The sequence below is a fragment of the Sphaeramia orbicularis genome, chromosome 3, assembly GCF_902148855.1.
Source record: "Sphaeramia orbicularis chromosome 3, fSphaOr1.1, whole genome shotgun sequence".
Classification (NCBI taxonomy): Eukaryota; Metazoa; Chordata; class Actinopteri; order Kurtiformes; family Apogonidae; genus Sphaeramia; species Sphaeramia orbicularis.
This window is the reverse complement of record NC_043959.1, coordinates 4,935,206-4,963,162: the sequence shown is the minus strand read 5'-3', so window position 1 is coordinate 4,963,162 and position 27,957 is coordinate 4,935,206. Positions and strand designations below refer to the sequence as shown.

The window sequence follows — 27,957 nt, the reverse complement described above, 5'->3', positions numbered from 1 at the left end:
TTAGATGTCCTTGTGGACATTTAATAAAACATCACAGTTTGCTAAACTTTGATGTGTGTGTGTTTTTTTAGGGGGTGGGGGGCTTGAGGGGGTACTCGCCCAGGGCGTCATTCAAGCTAGAACCACCACTGATCACATACCTCACGTTCAGGGTGCAACACATCGAAGCAATTTAGGACTAATACTAAGTATAATCATTAAATAACAATATGATTTGAAAGTGGTGATAAGGAATGGTCATTATGACTTGAAAGAAAATCATCAGTCTATTGTGTTCTGTCCTGCAATTCTAACTCATCTTCAGTAGAGAATGTGTGAAGTATTATCAGGCACAGAATGCAAGAACTAATCCTGCTTTCGCATGCTATGAGAATTATGGTAAATACTAGTTAAGAACTTGAAAATTTTTGATACATGAGGTATGGAGATGGAAATAACCTTGGAACTTGTCAACATGGTGAACAAGGATTCATTGCAAATGACAAATAATGCTTTTCATGAACGCTGTTAGCTGATGATTTTGCACATTTAACGTATACACAATTAAAAAAAAAAAAAAAAAAAAAAGCTTAAGCAAGTGAATGGACCAAATCTGTTTTCCCCAACTAGCAGGTCACAATAAACTTTGTCAGTCATTTTTCATTTCACTACGTCAACAAAAGCACTTGAACACACTTGTAATTTCGAATTCACAAGTGGAAAGGATCACCTCCTGATAACAGGTGAAGGCAGCATACGGCCCCAGACTATATACCCTAAAGACTTGTTTGCATGAAGAATGGGACGAGATTTCACCTGCTTCATTATTTAATGTCTTCAGTCCCTGAATATCTATCATGTCATTACAAAGTGGTAAATGCTTTACTGTCACAACTTTTATTGGAATTTGTTGCAAGCAGACAGGAGTTATCAAATAAAAATGATAAAGCACATATACCATTTTGTCAACAAAAATGTGACAATACTGAAATTTATTACATCAATGGGCATATCAGCTTCATCCTGTCCTTCAAAGGTATTCACAGCAAACAGTGTGTGCCCTTCACTCACACAATTTTCCTCTGAAAGGTTCAAAAACTTTATTTTTGCAACAGACTAATAATGTGAACAAATATGACAGAAAGCAGGAGCCAAGGTTACGATGCACATTCTTTGTCAATTCTAGTTCATTTTAAATGACCCTGAGCAATAATCTGTGTAAACATTTCTACATTCGCTCCCAACTCATAACATGGAGAATAAAAGCCAGTGCTGCCTGTTCTAGATGACATACAGTATTTCTCACTCTCCTTTAATATGTACAAGGGAGTAAATTCAATTTATAGGCATGCTGGTGTTCTTGTTTACATATTGTATGTTGCTGTGCATATACAGGGGATAAACATCACACCAAATGTCCAATGAATCATTTAAGATTCATGACATTGATTATTATTATTATTTTTATTTTTTTTTAGCATTTTTATTATGGAATATGATAGATTTATATAAATATCTTTCATATATGCTTAAATACTGTATTGAGAGAGTGCATTCATAGGCTCCAGCAGTAGATATGTGGTCAGCTTTTGTGCATACTGTGGGTCATAAACGTGCTATGGAAATGACAGAGTGCAGCAGAGGTCGCTCTGAGCAAGACTCTGGATCAGTCTGTACCACTCAGCCCTCTTCTGGGTGATGTAGGCTGGGGTGATGATTTGCACAAGCAGGCGTGGCGAACCCTCTGCTCTGGCCTTCTCACACAAGGCCTCTGCGATACAGATAACATACATGCCACAGTCATAGCTGTTCTGCTGTGAAGGGCAGGGCTCCTCCACAAAAAGCGCCTTCCTTCCTGCCCCTAAGAATGGCTCTAACTTGCTGGCAATGCGTCGTGCGTGAATTGAGTTACTGCCGTTCTGAGAGTCATAATGGGCAAAGTGATTCGAGTTGTGATGGTAGACGAGAAGGCTCCAGTGGGACCCTCCAGCGGTCTGGTTGGAGTTATCATTGACTGCTAGGAAGACCCAACGACGGGACGACAGATCCAAAGGCTTGAGGAACAGAGCTAACTCATCGGGGCAGGAAGCACACTTGATGAACTGGGTGACCTCTGGGCTGATGAAGGTGATGGTGTCACCCAAAACTCTAAAACGTTCAGCTGCAAAGTACTCAAAGGCAAAGCCGATGACTTGGTCATTGAGCCAATAAGGTCCTTCCAGCAAGGACACGTCAGAGCGCCGAAGCAGGCTGTCCTGGTAGCTCAGCACTACAGGGTCCATCCTCCAACGCAGTCACAGAGGGTCAGTCTAAACCACACTGAGGAAAACAGTTAGTGAAACACTGACAAAATTAACCGAGAATAGTTAAAAAAATTTTCTGGGATTAATACATGTTATGTGTTTTGTAATGTGGCTTCTACTCTCAAGCCCATGGATACAGTTAATTATCTTTTTGCTATTAAGTTTATTACTGACAATGACAAGAAAACATTATTTATATAGCACTTCTCAAAGCAGTGTGTCAAAATGCATTACAAAAATAAAATTATAAGTTACATAAGAACAAAAGGAGAGAGTAAACTATATATAAATTATATATTAGACACTAATGATACAGCATAAACACGGTACATCAAAAAAGGCAAAACCAGATTGAGCGCTGCAATTTACTGCATTTTGTGAAAAAGTCAGGTGTTCATCTTTGTCTGAGGGACAACTCTTTATTGACCAGCTTTTTTTTAAAATGAAAAGTCTTACAAAGCACCATTAAAATATACCCCAGTACATTTATATCCCTGATTTAATTACCTTTTCTTTTTTGTCATTTTAAATTCTCAGGCCTCAATGATATTTCAGTCACCACGAAAGGACAAAATTAGTTTGAACTAATATTAACATTCTGTTTGATATGTATTTTTACGTGGCTATTTGAAGCTATGTAGATTTGAGTTCTTTGTTAGTCAGCTAAAATAAAAATTAATAAATAAAAGGCCAAACATTTTATGACAACAGATGTAAGATTCACTAATGTTAAGTCTAGGTTTAGGTTTTGGACTTTGCTCAGGCAAAACATGCCCTTTGAAGACGTTCCCTTGACTTTTGATTTCAATGTACTCTTCAGTAATGTACTGATTTAACTACAAATGTGAATGTATATGCGATCGGTTCATGAAAGTAATCTTGACTTCACATATCTTTCATGTTCACATTTCATCAAATTCGCCATGAGTGTGATGCACTCAAGCATCGTATCATGTAACGCAAACCTAAGAGAAGCTTCCAGACTCAACCAAACCTATAATTACCTGACAGTTTTGATTCAACCTGATTTTAAGCCCGAGCTTTGTTCGTTGCTCTGTGATACAAGTTAACTGACACTATGTTTTCATGATCGAAAACCCATACGATTTTGATGTTTTATTGGTCACAGCTAACAGTCTGCAGTATAGCGGGGTCCTGCGGAGTATGACATTACTGCAATGCGTTTAGTTCATCATTTTGGCAGCAGGCAGCTCACTGCTGATACAACAACTGTTAGTATAAGCTAACCTCCGCTCTTATCATCAGACGAAGCTCTAACAACTCAGTAAAACAATCATTTTAGTCTGTATAGCACACGCCGGGGCGTGTTAAATCATAAGACAAACTGTTGACGCAATTTCCATACCTGTAAAAGACACATTCAAATTAAAAGAACCCCGAAACCTGTGATCCTGTCCCTCATTGCAAAGACTGCCGTAAACCGATTCATCGTCATCTTCTTCTACGTGAGTTTAGCGGTAGTACAACGCAGTACCGCCACCTACTACACCGGAGTGCGGACCAGAGTGACGTATTGCCGTAAAACAAAACGAAACACACATCAATGATCATAGCTGCCAGAAATAAACAACTATATCATTCCGACGTATAAACTCTGTCCTCCGTGTGGATTTACATCTGAACTCTTTGCTGTAAACATTTTGCGACAGTAGGGAGGAGCTCTGTTGTGATTGGCGCAAGCACACAAACATCAATACTTACATAATTATATACGGAGGCTGTATATATAGAAGTCAGCACAGCGCGTTTATTTGTAAGCTTCTAATAGTACTAAACATACTTTAATATATATATATTTTTTTACTTTAACTATAATCTACAATCAGTTTGTAGGTGTGTAAACCACTGCCGTGTTATTTCGTTCTTTCTTCCGGTCCGCTCCATGAAATTTAGGCTCCGCCTATGAGCTTCGTGAACGCCCCTGTCGCGCGCTTGTGAGTGACCGCACTGATTAGCAGCAAAGCAGTAGGGGAGTTTTAGACCGTCACCGAACGGAGAGGGACTGCTATTGAATTACACCCAAAAACGCGAGGATTAAAAGAAAATGCGTATCCTTTCGGCACGGACCTGAATGTCGTGGATTTGCTGAGTGCTTCCCGGTGGGAGAGAGAGAAGACAACAAATTGACTGAGTGGGAATGCAGGGAATTAAATAGAGACTTTGCGTTTGTGAGCGTCCGACCGCTGCAACCCATCCTGAGAAAAGACTACAACTTCAGTCTTCAGTTTTCACGTCTGGAGGTAAAAGACTGTGTGGTGTTTGGAGTTGGTATTAGTCAGAGTTGGACACTTACTAGAGGTGAGATAGAGGGGGTCCAGAGGGGGTAGGGGCCATCAATGAATTACTGAAAGTCTGTGAGGAAAAAAATGCTTCTGTCTTTAAACTGCACTCACTTGGAACTTGGTTTGGATGCAGTGAGTTCAGTTCAGTGACCAAGTACAGTCAGGTGTGTTTACCGTGATTGCATGTTTACAGTTTAGGCTGCTGCCCCTGGCATTACCCTTTCTCCATCTAGGACTACAAATACATCACATTGAAATCCGTCATATGTGAAACCTAGCCTATGTCTCAACTGACTCATTTTCATTTGTTGGAATAATTAACGTGTCTATTTTATGATCATCAAGGAGCAGAGAGCGTTGGTGTCAGCGTGTTTCTACAGGGGGTGGGGTAAATGTTTCAATATATTATTTAGTGGAGGTCAGACAGTACAGCTTAAAATGCAGTAAGGGCAACACTGATCAGTGAATGTACAGGGAGGTCTAAATGGGCCAGAGAAGCTGCTGAATCATGGTCCGTCTGAGTCTGTCAGTGGAAAACAGTCACAAACACACAGGACCTACCTCATGTAGCTGGAGGTATTTTTATATTGTGACCTCAAATACCACTGTGCTCCAGTAGTCTTATAATAGTGACATCTTTATATTCAGCTCCTCTTTTTTGTCTTTGTCATTGTTTACCTCAGTTTCAATTCAGCAGCATCCAGTTGCTGTTTTACAGCTGCTTTAATAAGCATGTTAGCATATTTCACTGCTGCAAAAAGTTAAAACAAATGACTTTACTGTAAAAGTGGTTAAAAGTAGGTGTGAGTCTCTCTGGAGAGCCTGTCCTTGCCTTAGATCTGCACAGGTGATGAGAGTAAAGTGGGCCTGTCCTGCAGGAATGTGAGGTCTGAGAAGACACAGCTGCTGAAGCATGAGAGGAGGCCTGAGCTGAGACTCCAGCAACTGGTCCCTGTTGACATCTGACACCCCACAGGCCTGTCTGCTATTTCTGAAAGACTGGCCTCGGTTGGAATCATTCCGGGTTGCGTCTGTCTTGTGAAATATCACCAGTAACACCTACATGGTTGAAAATATGCAATTGGACAAGTGGAATCTCAGTTCCCAATCTTTGGGTTTCTGCTTGCTCAAATGATCAGAATAAGTTTTTTTTTTCCACTTTGATTTCTCTTTGATTTCTCTTTGTATTTTATGTCAAAGTCTTTCAGCTTTCCAATACGTACGGTAGAGTACAATTTGATGAAGGTGCACCAGCAGCACAGCTTTGTTCTTATCTAATGTGATTGTCTGTTAGATTTCTCTGAGGGTGACTTAAGGTTCTGTCCCCATGTACATTATGTCCTGTCACTCTGGGGTGTGGTCGCACTTGTGACCAGTTTGGTTACTCATTTTCCGTTGTTTTTCACATTGAAGCTGTGGTCACTGACTGAATTTCCTGTCAGTCAAAGTTCCACTAATGAATGCAAGCCTCCCTGTTTCTATGTGTAAAATACCTTCATTTGTTCAAAATGTAGTTCTAAGCTCCAAACTAACTACTTACATAGTTCGTCACAGTATTTAAAATGATTCCGAACCCCTTTTATGTAAAAAAAAAAGTAATCTAGTATATGACTGTAAAGTTTCTCGTCTGGGACTGATGCTTGGTGTCTTTTTGGCATTTCATGGCTGTAGCCTCTGCAGTTTTGGAGCCTTGAAAAGAAGGTTAGAACAGTTGCAGTACTCTGATGTTGGAATTCATGTCTCTGTCCTTAAGAAACATTGTTTTAAATCTGCTTTGGCTCCTCAAATGTGCTGATTTGTTGTTTTTATGATCAAGGTAACACTCCTATGTGCAATGACTGTTTTTGATGCTCACAAACCTCCTTCATTCTCTGAAATAATCTCAAAATGACAATGACCCCATCATCACCTCTTCACCTGCTGGACCGAACAGCAGCTTATGTTTTGGGGACGTCATGTGCTGCACGCTCACATGATCGAGCTGTCCTGTAAAGTGTTGCCGCTGCATGATGGGATTGTATGGTGTAAGTGATTGGCATGCACATGAAGTCATTAAAGAGGAACCTGCTTGTGTTGCACTGAACAAAGCTCCCCTTTCTTTAGTAGGTCATTATATGAGGGAGGCTTTGGACTCAAAGGCTCAGCTTCCCCGCATTTTGCATTTCCCCTCATTAACTCAGTGCTGCTAACTGTAGCAGGAGTTGGATGGTGAGAAGAATGTGCATTGTGTTGTTCATTGCAATTTTGTTTATGTGAATGCATTTAACTTGTTCTTTTTAATTAAGCCCTAAAGTGAGAACTGGAGCCAACAAACAATCCTGATCTGGTTGGAAGCCCAGCTTGTATGTCTTTAAATTAAATTCTTTCCTCTGAGATTTTGTTTTGGATGGACGTGTTTTTGTTGTAGTTGAAAAGCCCTTGTGGTCAGTTTGTAGAATCTTGACAAATCTGAGAAAGTTTAAAGTCTTTGAAAGAGAGTTGTTTGCTTAGGCTTAGGATTGCTCATGTCTGACTGTGCAGTTTATATATGACAGATAGGATTGCATTAATAAAATGTGAAAGTTACTTATCGATATGGAAACACAAGATTGCTAGATTGTATTTGGTGTAAGAAAATAACAGTTAACATTTTTCCCTGATGTGGACAAAATGGCAGAAAAATGTTGCAGCTCACCATCACCAAATATGACGATTAAGTTAGTAAAAGTGTGGATATGACAAGAGGAGCACAGGTTGAATGACAGCTATGGATGCCAGGGTTTTTGGCCTTAGATCACCGGGTGCCCAGGTTGTAATATGTTGCATCTTTGTGTGCATGTGAACGTGGTGATATAGCTGTGACAATAGCTCGTGGCCCCCTGTGGCCCTATGGTACAGACAGCATAGGGCCTATGGCTAATCCCCAGGCATGTGCTCCTGTGTAAGGGTCCACAACACTGTCCATTTGCAGGATGGTGCTGCCATTCAGCCACAAAGCTATTTTCATGTGTGCCTTTCATGTTCAGCAAGGTTTTCCCTATACCCTCTGTTCATGGTGGGGGTTGTGTGTTTGTGGAATTTGGGGGGTCCTTCCCCATGAAAATTTGAGGATATTTAACTAAAAACTACATTTAGACCATTGCAGCATTTAATGGGCACAGGTGCAAGAAAATAGTAGGTTTTCCAATAAATATAATATAATTTAGGACAATTACCATTACAAAATGTATGTGCAAACATTTTCCAAAGATATGACATGACAAATGAACCCCCTAGGAACTTTAAAAGCAAAACCTACAAAGGAAGTCAAGTCTTATAAAGTCTTATGGTAGTAGGTAAAAGCCTTAACTGCATATATGTGGTGCTTTTTGGTTTCATTGAACACCCCTCCACTGTTAACCTAAAAGTCCAGCTAGTCTAGGATAACAGCATCAAATAGACATTAAGAGGGAAGGTTTTTGGATTTCTCTGCAGTACCACTCTTATCTGTGAGGAATTCTGCAGTTTACAGTAGTCTGTGCACTGTCAGAATGAGGCAAGAGGGGAGGAAAAGCGGAGATAGTTGTGTGTAACTGACAACAAACAGGCTAAGATAAGGGCGGCCTTAAAGGCGGCCTGAAACATGCTCACTAATGGCTGGAATGCCCATGTGGTCTAATCTGTGTTGTGGTTGTCAGTGCAGTAATTGACCAGATGATATAGGAAGCTTTAAGATAATTCAGAAGGTTGTTAACTCTTGTGATAAGGTCAGGGTTTAGTCACTTTAGAGCAGATGAAGGAAATGTTTTGGTCTTCACACTTACAGGTAAATGATGTTTGTATTTGCCTAAGGATAGATCTGTCAAAATCTCTGAACCTCGGTAGCTCACAGAAATTTAGTATTAATGGCAGATGAAAAGGTTAAAATCACATATGATTTAAATGTGTATTTATTTACATATGTTTTTGGTTGTTTCAGAATATGCTGTTGATAGTGTTGCAGCACTGTATCTTTCAGATACTTTCAGTAACTGAAAGTATCTATTGTCTATCCTAAAAAGTTGCTAAATGATGTCGTCACCCAACTTGCATAATTGTAAATGGGCATGTAATTGTTATAAACTATGTAGAAGAGAGGAATAACACTGGGAGACAAATAGTGAGTATAAAAACACCCTAAATATTTTTAGAACAACAAATGAACTGTCAATTTTTTATTTATTTTTTAAAAATATCGGAACCTCAACCCTCCTCCTTTATCTGGGCTTGGGGACTGGGTAAAGTGACCCAAAAGAGACACTAAGAGTTACTTAGATTATTTATTTATTTGTGTGTTTACTTTTTTAACTTAATTTTCTTCAGTTTGGTTTGGTTTTTAACCTTATGAGCGTACAATTAGTCATGGTAAAACATGAACATTTTTAACCATAAAATTTTAAATTTTCAATCTATATTAACAATCTAAATGGACTAAAAAGAGATCGTAGAGAAAACTGTCAATGGCAATGGGAATGATATATATTCAGTGTAGTGATTTGTTTTCGACAAAGAACATGCATGCTTTCACGTCAGAGTCTCCAATAACACCAGAAAAAGTTGATAAATTTGTGACTAGTCCCTTTTTTGATAGACTCTCTAGACAGATCTGAAAAATCACTAAATAATACCAACAAAGTGGACAGTTGGCAACACTGACTTTTACAGCAAGACAGTCAGTTTTTCTGACTGACAGAGAAAATCTTTTGGTGTCATTTAGAGGGAAAATGTGTGTATTTTACTGTTTCAGTCACTTTACAAAAGTAGCTAAATGTTTCCAAACACATTTTAAAAGTAGTTAAATTTGTATCAGCAAAAGTGTTAGGTTGACATCGGTGGCTATTGAAGTCTCCACTCCTGTTTTCTAACTTCCAAGACAGTTTTGTTTTGAGTTTGAGTCTTCATTGTAGTTGTTATGGAAACTTAAACCTTGGGGCAAGAGACAAGTAATTAGTTTTTGGGAATTTAGATCAAGGCACTGATCAAGAAACTTTATTGTCTGTTACACAGGAACAGAAATTTGTCTCGGACACAGTTCAATCAAAGCCAAAGATAAGCAGAGAAGACCAAGGCGACACACTCAGATGTGTCAAGAGCTGCTTAGGCAGCGCAGCCCCCTCACCACATCCTGGTCTTCTGCAAAGTGATTCCTAACATTAGACGAGGGGGCATTTCATTTTTACAATTTGTATTAACCAGTGCTGCAAATTAAAAAAGAGATCTAGATCAACATCTAGTACTGAAAGATGTTTAAGAACTTTAGGGTTTGCTCCTGGAGGATTTTGTTGGGTTCTGTAAATTGGCATGAGAGTCTGGTTTCGACCAGCTCTATATGTGAAGTGTCATGAGATAACTTTTGTTATGATTTGGCGCTATATAAACGAAATTTGATTTGATTTATTGTATTCACACCTGGAATTCACACCTATTGTATTCACACCTGGAATTCCTTTGGTCTGCTTATTTGATTCGGATCAAATGCTGACTTTATTTTTTTCATTTGGGTCTGATCACATTCTCATTTAGCTTTTTGCTATTGGACCAAAATGTGTACACCGAAGCACACATGTGACAAACTGCACTAGCATTGGACAGAAAAGTCGGGGACGGGGTGAATCAGAGACGGCCGGTGTTGATGAAAACCTATGTGGAGGTCCTATGTGCAGTCATCGTTTTCGGAATATGTATTCTATTTTTACAGATACAAATTTACGAAAATAATGTTAACTGTCAAGAACAGCTCATTCAGAGCCAGTTTCATAATATGGGCATCTGACCAAATGTTAATGAGACATTCAATCTCCTCATTGCTCTACATCTGTCCATGGCTTATAGCTGCTGCTATTAGCTCTGACTATCCATGCATCTTGGCGACTTCTAGCGGCTACGGTGGCTCATCAAGAACAAAAAGGTGCATGGTTCCTTGGTTTGTTTAGGCTCGAGGCCGGTTACATTCACACCAGAAGTGCACTGGCTTGCAGTATGTTTGGAAGTGGACCCAGACCACCTCTTCCAGGTGGTCTGTGTCCGCTTGTTTGATTTGAATCAGAGTTCGCATGTTTGTACTCACACCTAAAAAATGTCCAGACTTTCCAGGGAAACAAACTCTGGTCCGTTTAAATGGACCAAAGGAAGTATATGTGAATACACCCTTACTTTTACTTAGATGTTCAGAGTATGTGTACTTGTGTAAATGTAAAAAGAAGCTATTTCTGTACAAAGCTGTTGAACCTCATATCATCCATGTCAGTATTAGTGTTCCTGGCATCAGTGTTAAATAGACAACACCTTTTCTTTTCTGTAGTCTGGTTTGTCTTGTCTGTTATAAGGTTTATATCACTGTGGATGTCATGTTTGACTTCACAGCTCTATACACAAAAGGTCATTACTTGATTAACACAGACTGACATTGGTAGTGATATTAGGAAGGTGTGCTGTGACATAAAATTAAAAAAGAAATCCCTTAAAATGCATTAATAACAAACTAACAAGCCCTTTTTTGTAAATGTAAGTGGAAGAAAGTATAGGTATTTGTGTACATATAGAAATAAAACACTTGAAAAACTCAACTTCCTTTGTCAACATGGGTAACCCATTTCATAATAAAGTTAAATGTAGTTCATTTCCAAGGGTGTGATATCAGTTAAATAATGAAAGATCTGGCTTCTCCTGCTTTTATTTGACATTGTTGTATCAGCCTTTAAAAATCCACAATCAGTTGTGCATCTCGGAGCTGATATGCGTTGTCACACAGTGTTTAAGAAGAGGCAGGACAAGGTAAATGTAATAAGAGAAGCAGACAGAAATGAATAGCACCCTGCTTGAAGTGATGAAAGTTTGATTCACAATCCAGGTATTTATGCTGTGATTGAAGAAGTGCTTGGTAAGTGCAAAAACAGTAATCTCTGCTCTCAGTCATCAGATCTTAACAAATGGAGCCTTACTCTTGATAGATTGATGTATGTACCCTCTACTCAACCAACACGGCCTGTTTTCAAAGTCCTTATATTTTAGTTTTGTACAGCTTCATTAGCCTCAGTTTGGATTAGTTTAGTTTAGTTTGGAGCAGGCATTTACTGCAGTGACGTTACAGTCCATTAATTAAACTAAGCACTTTTGTTGCCAGATTTAGTAAATTTTCTGGCTACCCTTGCAACTCCTTTTTTTCACCCCAAAAGTCCCTAGCAACAAATTAAACTACTTTTAAAATTTGTTTGGAGAACTTTAGCAACTTTTGAAAGTGACTTAAACTAGTAAAGTAAAGTAAACACACAAATTTTCCCTCCAAATGACACGAAAGCCGAAAACCACGTAGTCTGTCTGCCTAGCTGTAAAGGTCAGTGTTTCCAACTTAGACACTGTTGATATATTTATCCGTCTAGAGACTCCTCATGAAAAAAGCAACTCGTGACAAATCTATCAACTTTTTCTGGTGTTATTGGAGACTTTTGGAGACTCTAATGTGAAAGCACATATTGTTCTTTGTCTAAAACAAATCACTGCACTGAATATAAATTGCTCCCTTGGCAGTTTTCTTTGTTGTCTCTTTTTGGTCCATTTAGAGTGTTAAAGGGGAACTATGTTACATTTTTAACTTAATTAAACAACTTCAAAGTAATTGTAATGGTTACATGGCTTGTTAGGGGGAAAATGGAACCCCTCCCCCTTCCCACTAGCATCTCTAGGGACGAATATGCCACTTGCAACTTTTCTGCCACTGTCCCAGTGGCCTAGATCTCATCTCTCGTGAGAAATGTCACAGTTTACGCCACTACGACATGAACACACCCCCAGCCAGGTACCGCCGGGTAGATATAAACACAAGCCAGCCATGCCTTCATTTAACAGGTATTTACCATGGCAGAGAAAAGGAAGAGGTGGCTGTTGCCAGAGGATACGAGGAAGAAGAAAAGAGTGAGTGACCAAACCAGGAACAAGACAAGAGTCTGCCTTGGTCCAGCTTTTGCAGAATGGCAAGACCTGAAAGAAAAAAGTAGCATGCAAAATGGACGCAAACTTGGCGTTGTTGCTGTTGTTGCTCTCACTGATATATCGAGACTGCAGGAGTAAATGCTGCCTTCCTGTTTTCAACTTAATTTCCCGTCATGCAGCGTGGTACTGCGTTTCCATGATTGTAGGCAGTTGTATACCAAAATGACTAATATCTTAGAAAATACTGGTTCTATCAACTTGCCGGGGTATTTAATGTGGAGATGGGACTATTCCTCAACTGTGTATACCAAACTGGCGAAGTAAAAACACCTCAATTTGTCAGAATCGTGCCAATGCGCACGTGTGCGCCCTCACACGCACACACGCACACACGCACACACGCACACACGCACGCACACACACACACACACACACACACACACACACACACACACACACACACAGATGCTCTAGGACCTTCCAGTATTATGATAAAGATGAGGAAAAAAATGAATTAAAAAAATTCATAAAAATTGGAACTTTGACCAATCTTTCCCTAAATTTAATCAGATCTATTCTGGGTCACTGGCAAACTATAAACCCAATTTGGTATGAAGAGCCAATAACCAATAGTTTTGCTGTTAGAGTAATAAGAAACAAACAAACAAATCAACCAAAAACAAGACCCCTTGCCTCCCCTTTGGGGATGGGGTAATAACTAACCTAAGTCCTGGGTCACTTTAAGGCGGCCATACACTGTGCGATTTTTTCGATCATTGCACGCAGCTCCATCTCAATCTATCAACTTTTTCTAGTAAAGTCAGGCTCACAATTCATGTTCTCACACTGTACGGACCGATGCTCGTATGCGACCTGACTGCTCACACTGTAGGACCATACACCGGAGGACGCACGACACATTCGAGTGTTGTATCCGGAAATACAATGTTAAAATACCAAGGAATCTGAAAGTGCACAGACGATTGTGTATTGGCGTGAGTCACGAAATGGTAGTGCTAAACAAAAACCAACGAGCTGCTTTGGCAATATGTGCCATTATCTGCGAGGAATCAAAACAGAAGAAAAGATGACAATGTGTTTGGTGCAGGAATTGTTTGGCCAGATGTGGACAGTATGGGCTGTAAGTCCTACAGTGGGAACTAGAGGTAAGCTGCAACAGCTAAATTGCACTAGGCCAATAGCCGGCAACTGTAAGCTTAGAATTAGCTTACAGTAGCTGGCTATTATTGTATTCGCGCATGCACAGTGTGAGAATTTGAGGCACATCGGCTCATGGCACTGCTTTGACAGTGCGATACCCTCACGAGGAGTGAGCAGGATTTCAAACAGCTCCGTTTTCCTTGCGAACACACGATTGCTGGTCGTAAGGTGATTGTGAGATGTTAATCGCTTCTCCTTACCCCATGTACACTGCACGAAGCACGACACACGATTAGAGGCACATCTGGCCCGATCCCAGAAATAGTCCCACGAGTGAGAAATTGTCTCTAAAATCGTACAGTGTATGGCTGCCTTTAGCTGGTCCCCAAGACCAGATAAAGGAGGAGGGTTGGGATTGGAATGTTAAAAAAATACAAAAATTGACAGTGTATAGTTCATTTATAGGTTGTTTTATACTCACTCTTTGTCTCTCCCACAATGTTATTTCTCTCGCCTACATCGTTCATTACAATTACATGCACATTTACAATTATGCATCATTTAGCAACTTCTAGTGACTTTTTGGACAGACAATGCATACTTTCACTACTGAGTAGCAGAGGTCGCGTGAACTGAAAATATTCCGTCATTGACAGATTTTTTTTTTTTTTTAAATGATGGAAAATTCTGAAGGCCGTCCATCATTTTGACAGATTAAAATACTGTAAAATATTGTCAAAGCAGTGCCATGAGCCAGTGTGCCTCAAATTCTCACACTGTGCATGCGCGAATACAATAATAGCCAGCTACTGTAAAATATAATCTACCAAAGAATCTACCAGGTCGGTGGAGAGTCTTTGCCCCAAGTGGAGGAGTTTAAGGAGTTATCTTGGGGTCTTGTTCACGAGTGAGGGAAGGATGGAGCGTGAGATTGACAGATGGATCGGTGCAGCGTCTGCAGTGATGCAGTCGTATCGGTCTGTCGTGGTGAAGAAGAAGCTGAGCCGAGAGGCGAAGCGCTCGATTTACAGGTCAGTCTACGTTCCTACCCTCACCTATGGTCATGAGCTTTGGGTCATGACCGAAAGGACAAGATCCCGGATACAAGCGGTCGAAATGAGTTTCCTCCGCAGGGTGGCTGGGCGCACCCTTAGAGATAGGGTGAGGGGCCCAGTCACCAGGGAGGAGCTCGGAGTAGAGCCACTGCTCCTCTGCGTCGAGAGGGGCCAGCTGAGGTGGCTTGGGCATCTGTTTCGGATGCCTCCTGGACGCCTCCCTGGGGAGGTGTTCCGGGCATGTTACACTGGGAGGAGACCTCGGGGAAGACCCAGGACATGTTGGAGAGACTATGTTTCTCGACTGGCCTGGGAATGCCTCTGGGTCCCCCCAGAAGAGCTGGAGGAGGTGTCTGGGGAGAGGGAAGTCTGGGTGTCCCTGCTTAGACTGTTACCCCCGTGACCCGGCCCGGAAGAAGCAGAAGATAATGGATGGATGGATCTACCAAAGAAAGTTTTCACACAGCACTGTGAACAGAACCTGCTCACAGGATCACTGGTCTGCCTCTCTCTTAACAAGGCATCAAACATTCCGTAACAGCATCCTACCTGTATATAACCCAACAGCACCACTGTTCACAGCTACGCTGAATACAACAGTCAAGTGACTCACCATTAGTTCACCTGTAGTAGACTCCCTGTCCAGTTATTGGCAAGTGTGCATATTAATCAGTCAGTGTCATATTAATCAGTCAGTGTCAAGTCTCGTCTCGTTGTTTATCGGACTTTAGCCAAAATTAGATGCTACTTTGCTAGTGAAAAATGTGAAGACAGCCGAGTCTCCTTAGTTATTGTAAAAAGCCCAGTAAATGTGATGGCATTGATAAACGCGGTGAATAAAGAGGGACTGATGCGGTGAAGGATGATGGACAAGCAAGTTATACACCAGTTTTTATGGCATTTGGTGTGCTATATGTACGCATTTTCTACCTCGCATGTGTTATTTGATGGCATGTCAATTTGTGCCAACATCTCTGGTTCACATAACCGGAACCCTAACCCTCAGTGCATGTTAACACACCAATTAAAAGTGGCATATATAATTATGCGAGTCGTGATATCACGTTGGTTTATCAGCCAGCAGCAACTACAGTTGCTGCATCATTGAGATGTTTTTGAACATTAAATGCTATTAAATATATCTCATTATCATTAAAAAATTAAAATTTGAAATGACGGATAATAATGTTATGACAGAATTTTTACGACCCTGTCCGTCAAAATGATGGACAATAATCAGTGTGTACAGAAATGTCAAGAAGAATCTCTTCAGAGCATATTGTACTCCTCTTTATACTGCCCCCTTGTGGGCCAGGTTTAAAAAGGCTAGCTTACAGAAGCTCAAAGTTGCATATAAGGATTCCATGAGAATACTGTTTAAAAACCTCGATAGACTAGTGCAAGTGAATTATTCTGCAAGGCAGGAGTGAACACTTTTCAGGCTCTTATGAGAAACTTAATGTACAAATTTATCTGTTGATTGAACGATTCTCAGAATTCCATCATTAGGCTATTGGCAAATCCCAGTCATCGTTCGGTGCGATACCAGTCATCCCTGTGGCGACACTGGTACAGTTGTCTTTTATAATATTGATGATGTTTTGTTTGTATTTTTAACCTGTGTTTTTAAATGTATTCTGTTTGTTGATTGCTTGTTTGTTTGTTTTTAAATGGACTCCCAAGTCTGCAAATAAAGATGATGATGATGATGAATAAAAATGTCTAGCACAACCTCTGCTGAGTAGTTGGAAACGCTGTCGTAGCCTGGTCCGATACCCTTCAGACGATTCAAGGGTCCTTATTGTCTTCACCTAGTCTAAGTCCTTCACTCAGACTGAAAGAGGCCACTTAACAGTGAAGCTTAGCAAATATTTAGCCTTACATGTCAGGTAGGAGAGCAGGTGGGGAATGGAAATCAACTCAAATGTAAGTTTTCCCAAGTCCTAGTTTCTGTGACGGAGAATGTTAGGCAGCTTAAAGAGGGTTCAGAAGGTCAGTCAGACCGCTGTGACCTTCTCAGCTAAGAGAATGCCTTATTGTGTAGAAAGGCAGCTGGGGTCTTAACGCCAAATCAGCTTTAAACTGAAAGAAGAGATGTACTTGGTTTGAATATTTAGGTTTTCTAGTGTTGACAAAAAATGTACTTTTAGTTCTCCAGGACATCTCTTTAATGGTGAGGATTTTTTGTATATTATTGGCCAACTTGAGCTTATTTGAATACAGCTACAAAGAGGTTTAATAAAGCAAATGAAAACAAGATGAAATGTCACTCCTCGGTTTTTATTCAGAGGAAACACTTTAAGGGATGGTGACAAATATATCTCAGCATATAAACACATGGTGATGTTTGTTTTTGTAGTAAAATGGAATGAAATGCAAACAGAAAGTATTGTGGCTTGAGTAAGAGACAGTAGTTTCCCTTTTTATCTACAAACTCTTTTCTCTTGTTCTTTTTTTTTTTTTTTTCTGTCGCTGTTGTTATTGCTCTCCACACGCACACATGAAGCCTAGCTAATTAACAAAGACTGTGCGTGCTGTGTGTGGTTAAACTTGCCCGAAGGCTAGGAAATTAAGTAAATCACAGACTTACTGGGAAAAACAACAGTTATTTTATGTGCAGCATTTTTGTGCAGAAATATGACATGATGCATAGCAGCATAAGCTGATCTGAGGGTGGAATTTTCCTACAGTTTAGTTAAGTCTTGTTTATTTCTGTTTGACCACAGTTTACCAAATGTTGCTCCCTGTAATCTCTCTGCAATCTCTGGGTGTACAGGATGACATGAGGTCACGACTTTAAGTGTAGCTCCTCCAGAGGTTTTTGCCAACACGTTCTGTCATCGAAGCCTTGCAGCATGCAGGCGTTATTGTCCTCACTGCGGCTCCTGCTGCCACTCTGTCGACTGCAGCAGTGGCTTCAGATTTCAAACAGCCTGCGGTCGGTTGAAAGACGGTAAGACAGCAGCCGGCCCCCATCTTCAGAGGAGACAGAGATAGCCTCGGAAACACTGCCCTGTAATTACAGGTCATGTTTTTTTCCTAATACGCTAAACAGATGTTCCTATGCTTAACATTGAGACCCCAAGTTTGACGTGATAACCTGTCATTATGATCAGCTGCTGAAGGTTTACACTGTCTCAGTTACCTAAATGGATTCAGGTTTCTCAAATGTTTATCTTATTTTAACCTGTATCAGTCATAACAGCACAGTAACAGCAAAAGGATTGTGGTAAATGTTTCAGTTACACTGGCAAAATTAGAGAAATAGCTGTTTTAAGACCTGTAAAGAGTTTTACCTTGTCGCGTTTGCATAGACTAGTAATATGTTATTAAGTTTGTTGAAGTTGACTTAAGTAGAAGTATCTCATGCTATACATCCATAATTGTTGCAGTTTTGAAAAATCTTAAAGTAAATCTACATTTTTCTTTAATCATTGCAGCCAGTTCCTGTACAGCATGTGATGATTTTTGGGTCTCTCCTAAAGGAAGAACTCTTTCCTCTGTATCATTATGCAATGCTTCCTTTGGTAGGTAATTTGATTAAATTCACTGTAGTTAACCAACCATGAGGGTGACATAAGTACATATGTTGCCTAAGGCAGTAAACAAACAGTGTAATTTCTAGTATGTGTATGTGTTCGACCAGGTGGCAGGTATCTCAAATAGGAAACAATGTTGATGTGATGGTGCACATTTCAGGACGTCCGTGTTGATCACAGACAAGTTGAAGGCATTGTGAGCAGCTACAGTCATTACTGCTCATCTCCACTCAACTATGAAAGCTGAGATGAATCTTTATGGCAGTTGCGGTCTCTTCCAGTCGGTGTGTTTGAGTGTGCAGACAGGATTGCAGTCTTTATGTATACACAGTGCCGGTTCGGGTGCAGATTTTGCTTTCTGCGTGGTTTCCTTTACATGTTTGCATATTGAATGCGTTTGGGGGAAACTAGGTGCTCCTCAGCACTATTTTTTCCTCAGGCCAGGGGCCACTGAGTGCCTCCGTTTGGCCCAACAGACTCGTATTCTGAGAGGGAAATGGAGTGTGCATAATCCGGGTCAATGATACCTCCTAGTCCTTCAGCATCTTCCTTTTCTCCTCCCTTGTCTTCTTTCATGTCCCCCTCTCCACCTTTACGGTTCGATGACAAAACAATAATCCTCTGTCTACAGTACATTCAGAGCAACTTGCACTGTGTTAATTTGCAGGAGCATTTATCAACCTGGCTCTTTGCAGGCATGTGTCATGCAGTTGCATCAATTCAGATTCAAGTGTGAGCCTAATGTGTAGCTGCAGCACAAGGTATTAGCAAATGTGCACCACAGTTCAAGTTCACTGAGGTGAGGAATGTTTCTGTTTATCATGCTGGAAAAACATGCTGTGAAATCTACCCTACTGTTTCCATAAGCCATCCTTTGTTAAAAAATAGAAGATATAAATCACTGGATGTGATTTTTCCAGAGAAACAATAAGCCTAATCAGTGGATGCTGTTGATGATGTGTCTTCCATTCTCTGGCCCATTTCATTGCAGTGTTGTACTTTTCAAGTTTCCACAGGCCAGATACAGACTGTGCAGCATCGTATTGATGTTTCCAGAGCTATAATGGAGTCTGAAAGAAAAAAAACATGTTCCAGTCTCTAAAACAATAGAACGTAAATGTGAGGTTAGCTTACAGAGGGCCTTGTTTACGTGGCAGAACAGTGTGAGGAACAAAGCGCATGTGAATGGATGTTAAGTAACAATTTGAAGTATTCAGGAATGAGTTAATATGAATTGGAAAACACTTGGATTTCAGTCTTTTACATCTAATCATATGATAGTTTAAAATGTATTGAGACCATTCCATCACTGTCTGTCTGTGTGCATATATGGGAACTGAAAATAATGATGCAGTGTTGTTCTTCAGTTCATTTTAACTAACACTCATCATCATGATCATTGTTATGCATTACCCCACACTAGAGCTGTCCTGAATATTCTGTTCAGTTTAGCATTTTTATTTCTGCTTTTCAGAGGGATTCTACAGACTGTGTTACTTAAAGGGGTCATACTTGGCTAAACCCACTTTTATTAGTCGTTGGTGTTTTTATTTGTGTATTTGGGGACCCTAATAGTTCAAAAAGTTTGAATTTGAACCCTCCAGGTGCTGCAAAGCTGTCTTTACATTCATTTTGACAAGAATCTAGTGGATTTCTACAACCTGTTTCAATTTCATCTTAATTTGTAACGTCTATAACTAGTTACGTCACGACATTTGCACATATAAGGTCAAAACTTCTGATGAACATTTCTCAGACTACACCATAATTGTTTGTCAGCAGCAGGGGTTGTAGTTCATACTGGAAATATGTCCAGAATTTGAGCCGATTACTTAAAATGTTCAGTTGTTGTTTGAACGGGACAGAGCAGCACAGTCAACAACCTGGAGGGGATGGGGCCTGAGGTGGCTCATGTGCATTTAAAGGACCAGTGCTCCAAACGACCATTCTGGTGTCATTACTCAGAAATTGGGTTGAAGATGGACCTGTGGAGTTTAATTAATGAAGGATTCAGACTAGGGCTGCAAGTTATCGATTAATTAATTAATCATTATTTGGTTGACGTTGTCGATTGATTAACGATTAATTGATAAGCGCTGATTTTCCTGTGAACCTGAATTTCTCTTTCAATAGGGTCTATAAGAATGACAGCTAAACATTATTTATATGCTTCATGAAAAAAGCATGACATATTCCTTAATGACTGATTTATTGCACCATTAGGGATACAGTACAGGCAGTAACATTTATGTAGTTTAACAAAATAAATTCTGCAGAGAAATGAAATAAATGGATCTGAAGAGGGGCAGTTTAGAAGAAAGAGTCACAGGGACAGATCTCAAGGAGCGGGGAGATGCTGTGCCCCTCCTGCTCTGTCTGGGACTGGACCCCACATATGTGCACATACTTGGGCCTCCTCCTGCCGGCAGGGATTTACCGCTCCCACAAATAGATAACCCGCAGCATGTGTTTGTCCCACATGTGTAACATGTTGATTTAAACTGATGAAAAAATTATGACATTTTCAGATGGTGATGATGTACTATATCACTCTGAGCTCTGGTGTGATTAAAAGAACATTTTAGCTATTTAGTCAGTCCTTTCAGGTTTCAGGCGATTGCTAGGGATTTGTTGTACGGTAGTTTCTCTCACCATTTTATATCTGATACTTCTACATTTTGAAGTTGTTCCAGATGCTTTATGTTACTCTAGTAAAGTTTTAACTAATTAAATCCTTCTTCAGATGAAGACCCTACATACTACAGTATATGAGGACAACACGGTCGGTAATGTTGATGCATTTGGAATAATGTTGGCTTACTATTTGTGATATTATATCTTATTACCTCCGCCAATGAGGTTATGTTGTCCATGTGCAAGATAACTCAAAAAGTTATTGACGGATTTGGATGAAAATTTCAGGAAATGTTGATACTGGCACAAGGAACAAATGATTAAATTTTGGTGGTGACCGAGGGGTGGGGCGGGGGCACTGATCTGCCTTGGTGGAGGTCTGTGCTCTCAGAGTGCTTTTCTGGTTGTTTTTTTTTTTTTTTTTTTTTTAATGGTGGTGGTTGGGGGATGCATATGTGATTAAAAACAAAGGCCACTGAACTACTTAGCCACTGAGTGGGATGTCATTTGTAGTGGTAAATGCACAAGCTTCAGAGTCTCAAGGTATTCAAGTCAGACAAACCACAGACCTATTTAGCTTTACTGCTTTGATTGCTTTGAGGGATTAACAAATGCTGTGGTTTTTTACTTTTACACAAATCAAAAAGGAGAAAACAGAGATGAACTGTCGCAGAGAGCATCTGTGGATGGTTTCCTTCAGTGACAGGTTTCACAGCAGCTGTTCCAGGGTCAGCTGACATGACTGTCTGAGCCTTAGAAACATCTTCAAAGCTGAACCTGGAGTTAAAATGGCCTACCTCGGAACTATTTACATGGTGTGACGATGTCTGAGCCTTGGGCAAACTGTGAGTATTGGCTTTGTTTTGACAGTTTTGACTATCTTTGTGCAGCCTTTTCACATGAGTGTCTCTGTCATCAGTCACCTCTCTGAAATGTCACGACCGGTTGGGTTGCATTGCAGGAAACCCCCTTTTACATTATGTCTCTGCCCTGGATGAAGTAAAGGAGGCCTTGGAACTTCTCCCTGCAGCAGTTGTTGTTTTGTATTGTTAATGGTTGCTTCACCGCTATGGTCAATGCATTTATTAAATTAAACCAGTTAAAAACATTGTATTTGGTGAACGTGTCTTTACAACGCCATAGACAACAAAATAAAAATGTATCAACAATGATGTGTTATGTTGAGCTCCACTTCAACTACACTTCCTGTCTCACCCAAAGCTGCTGTTGTTGTCTGGGGAGTGGACACAGGAAGTGGAATTCTCCATGGCGACAACAGGGGAGTGGTGCTGTTTACGCCCACTGTTTCATAGAAGCCCCCAGTTGCTGGTTTAATAGTCAGAACCTGAGAGGTGGCAATAAAGCACAGTAGTACTATATTTGCTACCAGCGTTCTACATTTTAATACATTCACCACAGTGAGCGTTAAAATGTCTACTGAAGTAGTAATAGCTGTAGTAGTAACTGCCTGTCAGCTGTGACATACGGTAAAGGTTTAGTAGTCATGTAAAAGTACTCGTGTGTTCCCATTTCTTCTACCATTTTTGCCTTTTTATGAGGGGGGACATTCAAATAAATCCAGCAGTCATTCACAAGCTTTTAACGTAACCTTGCACTTTGGAGTTATTAGTTTTTCTCAGAAGATTTCACATTAACCGGTTGGGTTTACATTTTCTCGTCTTTTCCTGTGATCGCTTGTAATGTCAAAATAATCAGGAATCTGGTTGCGTGCACTTTTTTCCTTTTTTACAGTGTTGTCCTTGGGACTCCTGCAGTTTAATTTCCTTCCCCTGCCTTCTCCCTCCACTCTCACCAGTCCACTTCAAGCAATAACAATAATGGGTCCAGCACAGCAATGTGAGGCTCTTAAATTAGCAAACACACATAGCACTTCCTCCCAAAAAAGCTGCTCTCCTTCTCAGGGAGGCAGTGTCATATTTTCATGTCACCTGTTGGTGTTCAGGCCGTGGAATGTGGAGAGAGTTGGTGGAGACCCAGTGGTTCATTCACAATGCCCAGCACTAGTTATCCTGAGGCTAGGATGCCTTCAGTGATTTTTAATTACCATGTGGACAGTGAATCCATTGTGGACTCGAGTGTCTTGATAACACACTTCTCACAACTTCCAACTTTTTTTTTTGTTTTGGGGGTGGGGGGTGGGGGGGGATTGATTGATTTTAGTGAGAGTGAAACTGGTTTATTTTTTCTTTTTAACTTAATGGGAAAGAGCAAATTATCTAATAGAGCTGCAGCTATTGATTATTTTTGTAATCGATTAATCTATTGATTATTTTCTTCAGTTCAATTAAATGATTATTTGAATAGGTGAAAAAATAGTAAAAATGTGAAAAAGACCTGTCTTAAAATGACAAAGAACTTGTGCTTTATTCCAGAACCAGCTAAAACAACGACAATAGTATGAAGGTACATATATAAATATCTATTAAAACAAACAAGTCAAATGACATCTACAAACAATATGTGCACTGTAGTCTTCCAGTCTTCGATATAAATAGAGTTGCGACACTTCCATAGACTCCTGTTGTAAAAAATGGCGGATGAAATATGAACCTACTTCTGGCTTATGGAGGGGCTGATTGTTCCAAACATTGAGTGTAGCTGCATCGAAACACATTCATTTCTATTGCAGCTGATCTAGCAGTTCCAGCGCTAAGTTAATGAGATATTGTCATCTTTCAAATTATCAAGTGTATTTCCTGTATTAGCAGATATTTGTGTTGTAAATTCTGTTTTCTTTATGTGTTAATGTTTGTATACATTTATATCTTAAACAACTGTTTCGTTCGATGTTCAGCTGTAGCCCTATAGTTTGCTAGCTATACTTAGCCAGCTGTTGAGATTTAACCACTATAACCACAAATTATAGGAGTTTTTGGATAAGGTAATGTTAGTACAAATTTTGTTATTAGTGGGGTTTATTTTAGTTGTTTTGCTGAAACTGGTGGTGTTTGGTTAAGGTGATCAACTGAGGTAATGTGAATTCAAACTGCTTTTTTTGGGATGTAATTGTACGTATTTTAATATGATTTTGTTAGGATGGTTTAGGTCCTGTAATTTCTTTAAATTGAAATGTTTCCACAATTGTACACCTACATTACTAGAATATTTGGAAGATGGCTGGACAGATCTGTTCATTGAGCCACAACACAACTCCAACTTCACAAATAACAGACAAACCCACTTTTAGAAATGCTTACTGTTTATTTAGACTAAGGGTGGTAGAGAAAACTCACATGTTGTGTTCATCCATCTTAAGCCCTATATGAATCATGTATCATGCAGTGCCTGATGACTGGATGCGGTGTGGAGCCAAATTACACCAGCAAGAATTCCACCCATAAACATGAAGCTATGCTGAAATGACAAGCTAGGACCACACCATGCTAAGCTGAGAGCTGAGCTTTGTGGACTAGCATGCTAAGCTAAGAAAGCAGCCAAGGTTTGCTTAAGTTTTGAATATTAGATGTCATAAATGAGATTAGTGCATACCCATGTGTTAAGTGTAGTTTGTGTTAGAGTCTCTGATTTACAGTGTTAGCTTTGAAATATTAGCCAATGTCAACATGCAACCAGTTCACACATAACACAAAATGCACAAGCTCTTGCAAATCTTAGCTATTGAACATTTAAATATGAATAAATGTCTGTTATTATATTTACGTTGTGCCTGTACAATGTAAGAGATTACTTAAGGTTTTATAGCAGGTTGTGACCTATTGCATTTTGAGACTATACACTAGGTCAGGGGTCAGCAACCCTGGTCCTAGAGACCCACTATCCTGCATGTTTTAGATGTATCCCTCTTCCAACACACCTGATTCAAATGATAAGCCTATCATCAAGCTCTGCAGAAGCCTGATAATGACCATCAGGTGTGTTGGAAGAGGGATACATCTAAAACCTGCAGGATAGTGGCTCTCTAGGACCAGGGTTGCTGACCCCTGCACAAGGTAAACAAACCTGTATTTACTGGTCTGTAAGCCTAGCCTCATGCAATTGGATGTTGTGTATTTCCTGTAGTTCTGAATTCGTGCTCAATCACGATGTTCAGGATTTAAGCCATTAAGTTGCTACAAGAGATCTGAGTATTTTACTTTTGGTGGATTCCTACTGTTGAACAAACTAATATCTAAACACTGTAGTTTGGTTACTTCCTTAGCAAAGTGACTGTCTGTGATGTAAAATGATGCGGTTTGCACTGAAAATACTAAAGCAAAGGCTGCTGTTTTTAAAGATTAAAAGAAAACCTCATGATCATCGAAAGCTTTATTTGCTGTAATCATTCAGTCTATTCATACTGACTTTTAAAAGATCCTCTCCCAGTGTGCTTTCCTTTTAAGTAATCTGAACACTTTCCACAGCTCTCTCTCTGCGGAAATATGTATTCAGAAGTTTATCTGAAGTTCATGAGGCTTTAGCAGTCTGAGTCTGAGACAAATCAAGTGGATACTTTCCAAACTCTTTTCACCTCCAAAAATCGAAACAGCCTTAAAAGCATGGCCTTCTTGGTATGACTGGAAACAAAATGTACACTACTGTTTATTGTGACATATGGGACTAACCTTGAGTCTGTACTGTTTTGTTAAGAGGTCAGGCATCATCCGTTGTGTGGTTCCTGGTCATTACGGTTAATAAATCCTCAGCATAAAGGAACAAACTGGAACTGTAATGCTGAAATAGTAGACATACTTGAATCATCTTAATCAGAGACCTAAAATAGGAAGTAGAATGAAGAAAAGTACACTAATATCTCACTGCTGACACGTCAGTATTCTTCTCTTTCATTTCTTTACTTCCCTTCTTTCCGCTCTCACTTTCCCACAGCTCAGATTTCAGGAAACCAACATCCTCTTCTGTCTGTTTCTGTCTGCTTCAGTCTCTCTCTCTCCGTTAAATCTCTACTGCTTTTCTGAGACACTCACTCTTTTCCTCCTCGTTTTAGTCTTTTTTTCAGACTCTGGTTGGCTGTATGAACCCTTCTGTCAGCTCAGGTTCCACACCCCGGCCACCACTTTCTAATCAACAGTAGTTAGAGTGATGGACGGAGAGACCTGAGAGCCGTGTGAGTGGGAGCAAAACATGCTTTAAAGGTAATAAAACGAAGGCAAAGCTTGACTTAAGGCCCTGAAACCATGTTCTGTCACTGCAGAAAAATAAGTCTTCCTCTCCTCAGCAGGCATCGAGCTCAAGTGAATATTAAAGCACATATCCCTCTCAAATTTCATCCTCTGACTGACTTTTGAAGGCCGTAACAATTTGATTAGTTGTGAATGATCAAATCAATCAACACATTTTGATGAACAATAATGAGTCTTGGATTTTTTTTTTTTTTTTACAGAAAAAAAGTCAATATTCTCTGATTCCAGCTTCTGAAATGTGAATATTTACTATTTTCTTTCAGGGCTGCAACAACTAGTTGAGAAATAGTTGATGACTAATTCAGTCGTCAACTAATTGTTGATGTCATGCACTTTTGTTTAAAAAATATTTTTTATTTTGTTGCTGATTGCAACTCTTGAGTACCGTATTTAGCTTGGTAGACATTGTAATTGTTATGCACAAAATGCACTTTTGTTTAAGGGGGAAAAAAGTATTTTATTGCTGCTGCAGTATTTGTTGAATATTGAATTAATATTTGTTAACAAAATTTGTTATGCATTCTAACAGTTGTGCATGAAATGTTTTTTGTTCAAGGAAACATTTTTTTTCATTGCTGTAATAAATATAAATAAGAGCCACTGTTTATAATTTGACTAGTTGACTTGAAATAGTCATTAGTTGCAGTCTTAGTTTTTTTCCCTCCTCTGTGAAAATAACTGAATATCTTAGGGTTGTGGTCCAAAGCAGGCATTTGAAATCATTATTTTCACCATTTTCTGGCATTTAATAGACAATGGAGTTAATTGAGAAAATAACAGGTTAACTGACACTAAAGATAATCGTTAATTTAATTGTAATTCTTTTTTTAAGATAAGATATGATAAGATATTTTATTGATCCCACCATAGGGACATTGCAGTGTTTACAGCAGCAAAAATACAAAAAAAGTGCAGAAGCATTCAAGAATAAGACATGAAGTATAAAAGAGAATCTGCTATTTATATTAGTTGTTCTGTACATACATACATACATACATACATACATGCATACATATTATTGACATATTTATAATATAGTTGCACATAATGTTGGTATTGTGATATGGGGGGGGTTACTGTGAACTCTTGTACAGTCTGTCTTCTACGGACTAGATTCCAGTTTTCTGGATTTGTGAAATTTAGTGAAAACCTTCTGCTGATTCTGCTTTCAAACTCATGACAGATCATAGTTTTCATTCATTGAAACCGTACATGTGTAAGAGACATACTGGCTCTGTCATCTAAGCTTGGACCACACCGCTCAACTTTGAAGAAGTATTGTGCATTTATTAAGTGCAATTTGAACCAACGCCTCTGAACCAGAATGTTGAAGGCTCTGACTACAAAGTTGGCATCCTTTGCTCCCAGTTTTCCATTTACCCAAATTAGCGTCTAACATGGTTATTCAGCAGTGAGTTAAATACAGGGAGAAGTTACAGTCGGCTGTTGCTCCACATACTCATGTTACAGTTAGTTTATGCAATCTTGAAAAAAATAAACTGAGGGAAACATGAAACATTGGTAGAACTTTGGTTCGGTTACTTTTTTATTCCATCTGCCAGTTATTGAGAAATTATTGCCTATAAATGTATAGAAATGACAAATAGCTGTCCTTTTAATAGGTATGACATAATAATTAAGTAATGTCCACTTTTTGATAGAAGCATAAAACATCATCAGAAACTGAGTTATGTTTTGAGGGTATGAAGACTAGAACAGCTTTCAGTATCACCTTAGAATATGTAGAAGACTGGAAAATAACTTATTTCAGAGGCATCTTTTGATAGTTTTGTTGTTGAGCCTAAATCAGTTCATGATGTTGTAAATAATATTGTTGTTATATTCGACCATCAAGATGTAGAAGTGTGAATGTAGAAATGTGTGAAGTAGATGTCAGC

The 27,957-nt window shown here is 39.5% G+C and overlaps 2 protein-coding genes across 11 annotated transcripts in view; one reads left to right on the top strand and one right to left on the bottom strand.

Annotated features, from left to right (window-relative positions):
• Positions 1–934: 934 nt before the first annotated feature.
• Positions 935–3,915, bottom strand: senp8 (SUMO peptidase family member, NEDD8 specific). Of its 4 annotated transcripts, none has more exons than XM_030123465.1 (2): positions 3,649–3,915; positions 935–2,316 (listed from the first exon to the last, which is right to left on the bottom strand). In XM_030123465.1, the coding sequence occupies exon 2, from the start codon at positions 2,259–2,261 to the stop codon at positions 1,596–1,598; it is 666 nt and encodes a 221-aa protein (XP_029979325.1). In that variant the 5' UTR covers positions 2,262–2,316; positions 3,649–3,915; the 3' UTR covers positions 935–1,595. The 4 variants fall into 4 exon arrangements, with proteins under 4 accessions (XP_029979325.1, XP_029979319.1, XP_029979333.1 ...); XM_030123459.1 differs by having other exon boundaries at positions 935–2,298; XM_030123473.1 differs by having other exon boundaries at positions 935–2,288; positions 3,687–3,915.
• A 315-nt stretch (positions 3,916–4,230) lies between these two features.
• Positions 4,231–27,957, top strand: part of myo9aa (myosin IXAa) — a 191,160-nt gene continuing 167,433 nt past the window's right edge. For 5 of the 7 annotated variants that reach the window (XM_030123409.1, XM_030123417.1, XM_030123401.1 and 2 more), the window contains exon 1: positions 4,231–4,543. The gene's annotated coding sequence lies outside the window, so the exon portion shown is untranslated. Of the gene's footprint in view, positions 4,544–25,892; positions 26,012–27,957 lie in introns of those variants that run through there. The other 2 variants (XM_030123425.1, XM_030123374.1) reach the window with 2 other exon arrangements.

Bases quoted from the DNA above. Each gene is read 5' to 3' on its own strand.
- senp8 (XM_030123465.1), bottom strand. From the start codon at position 2,261: ATGGACCCTGTAGTGCTGAGCTACCAGGACAGCCTGCTTCGGCGCTCT.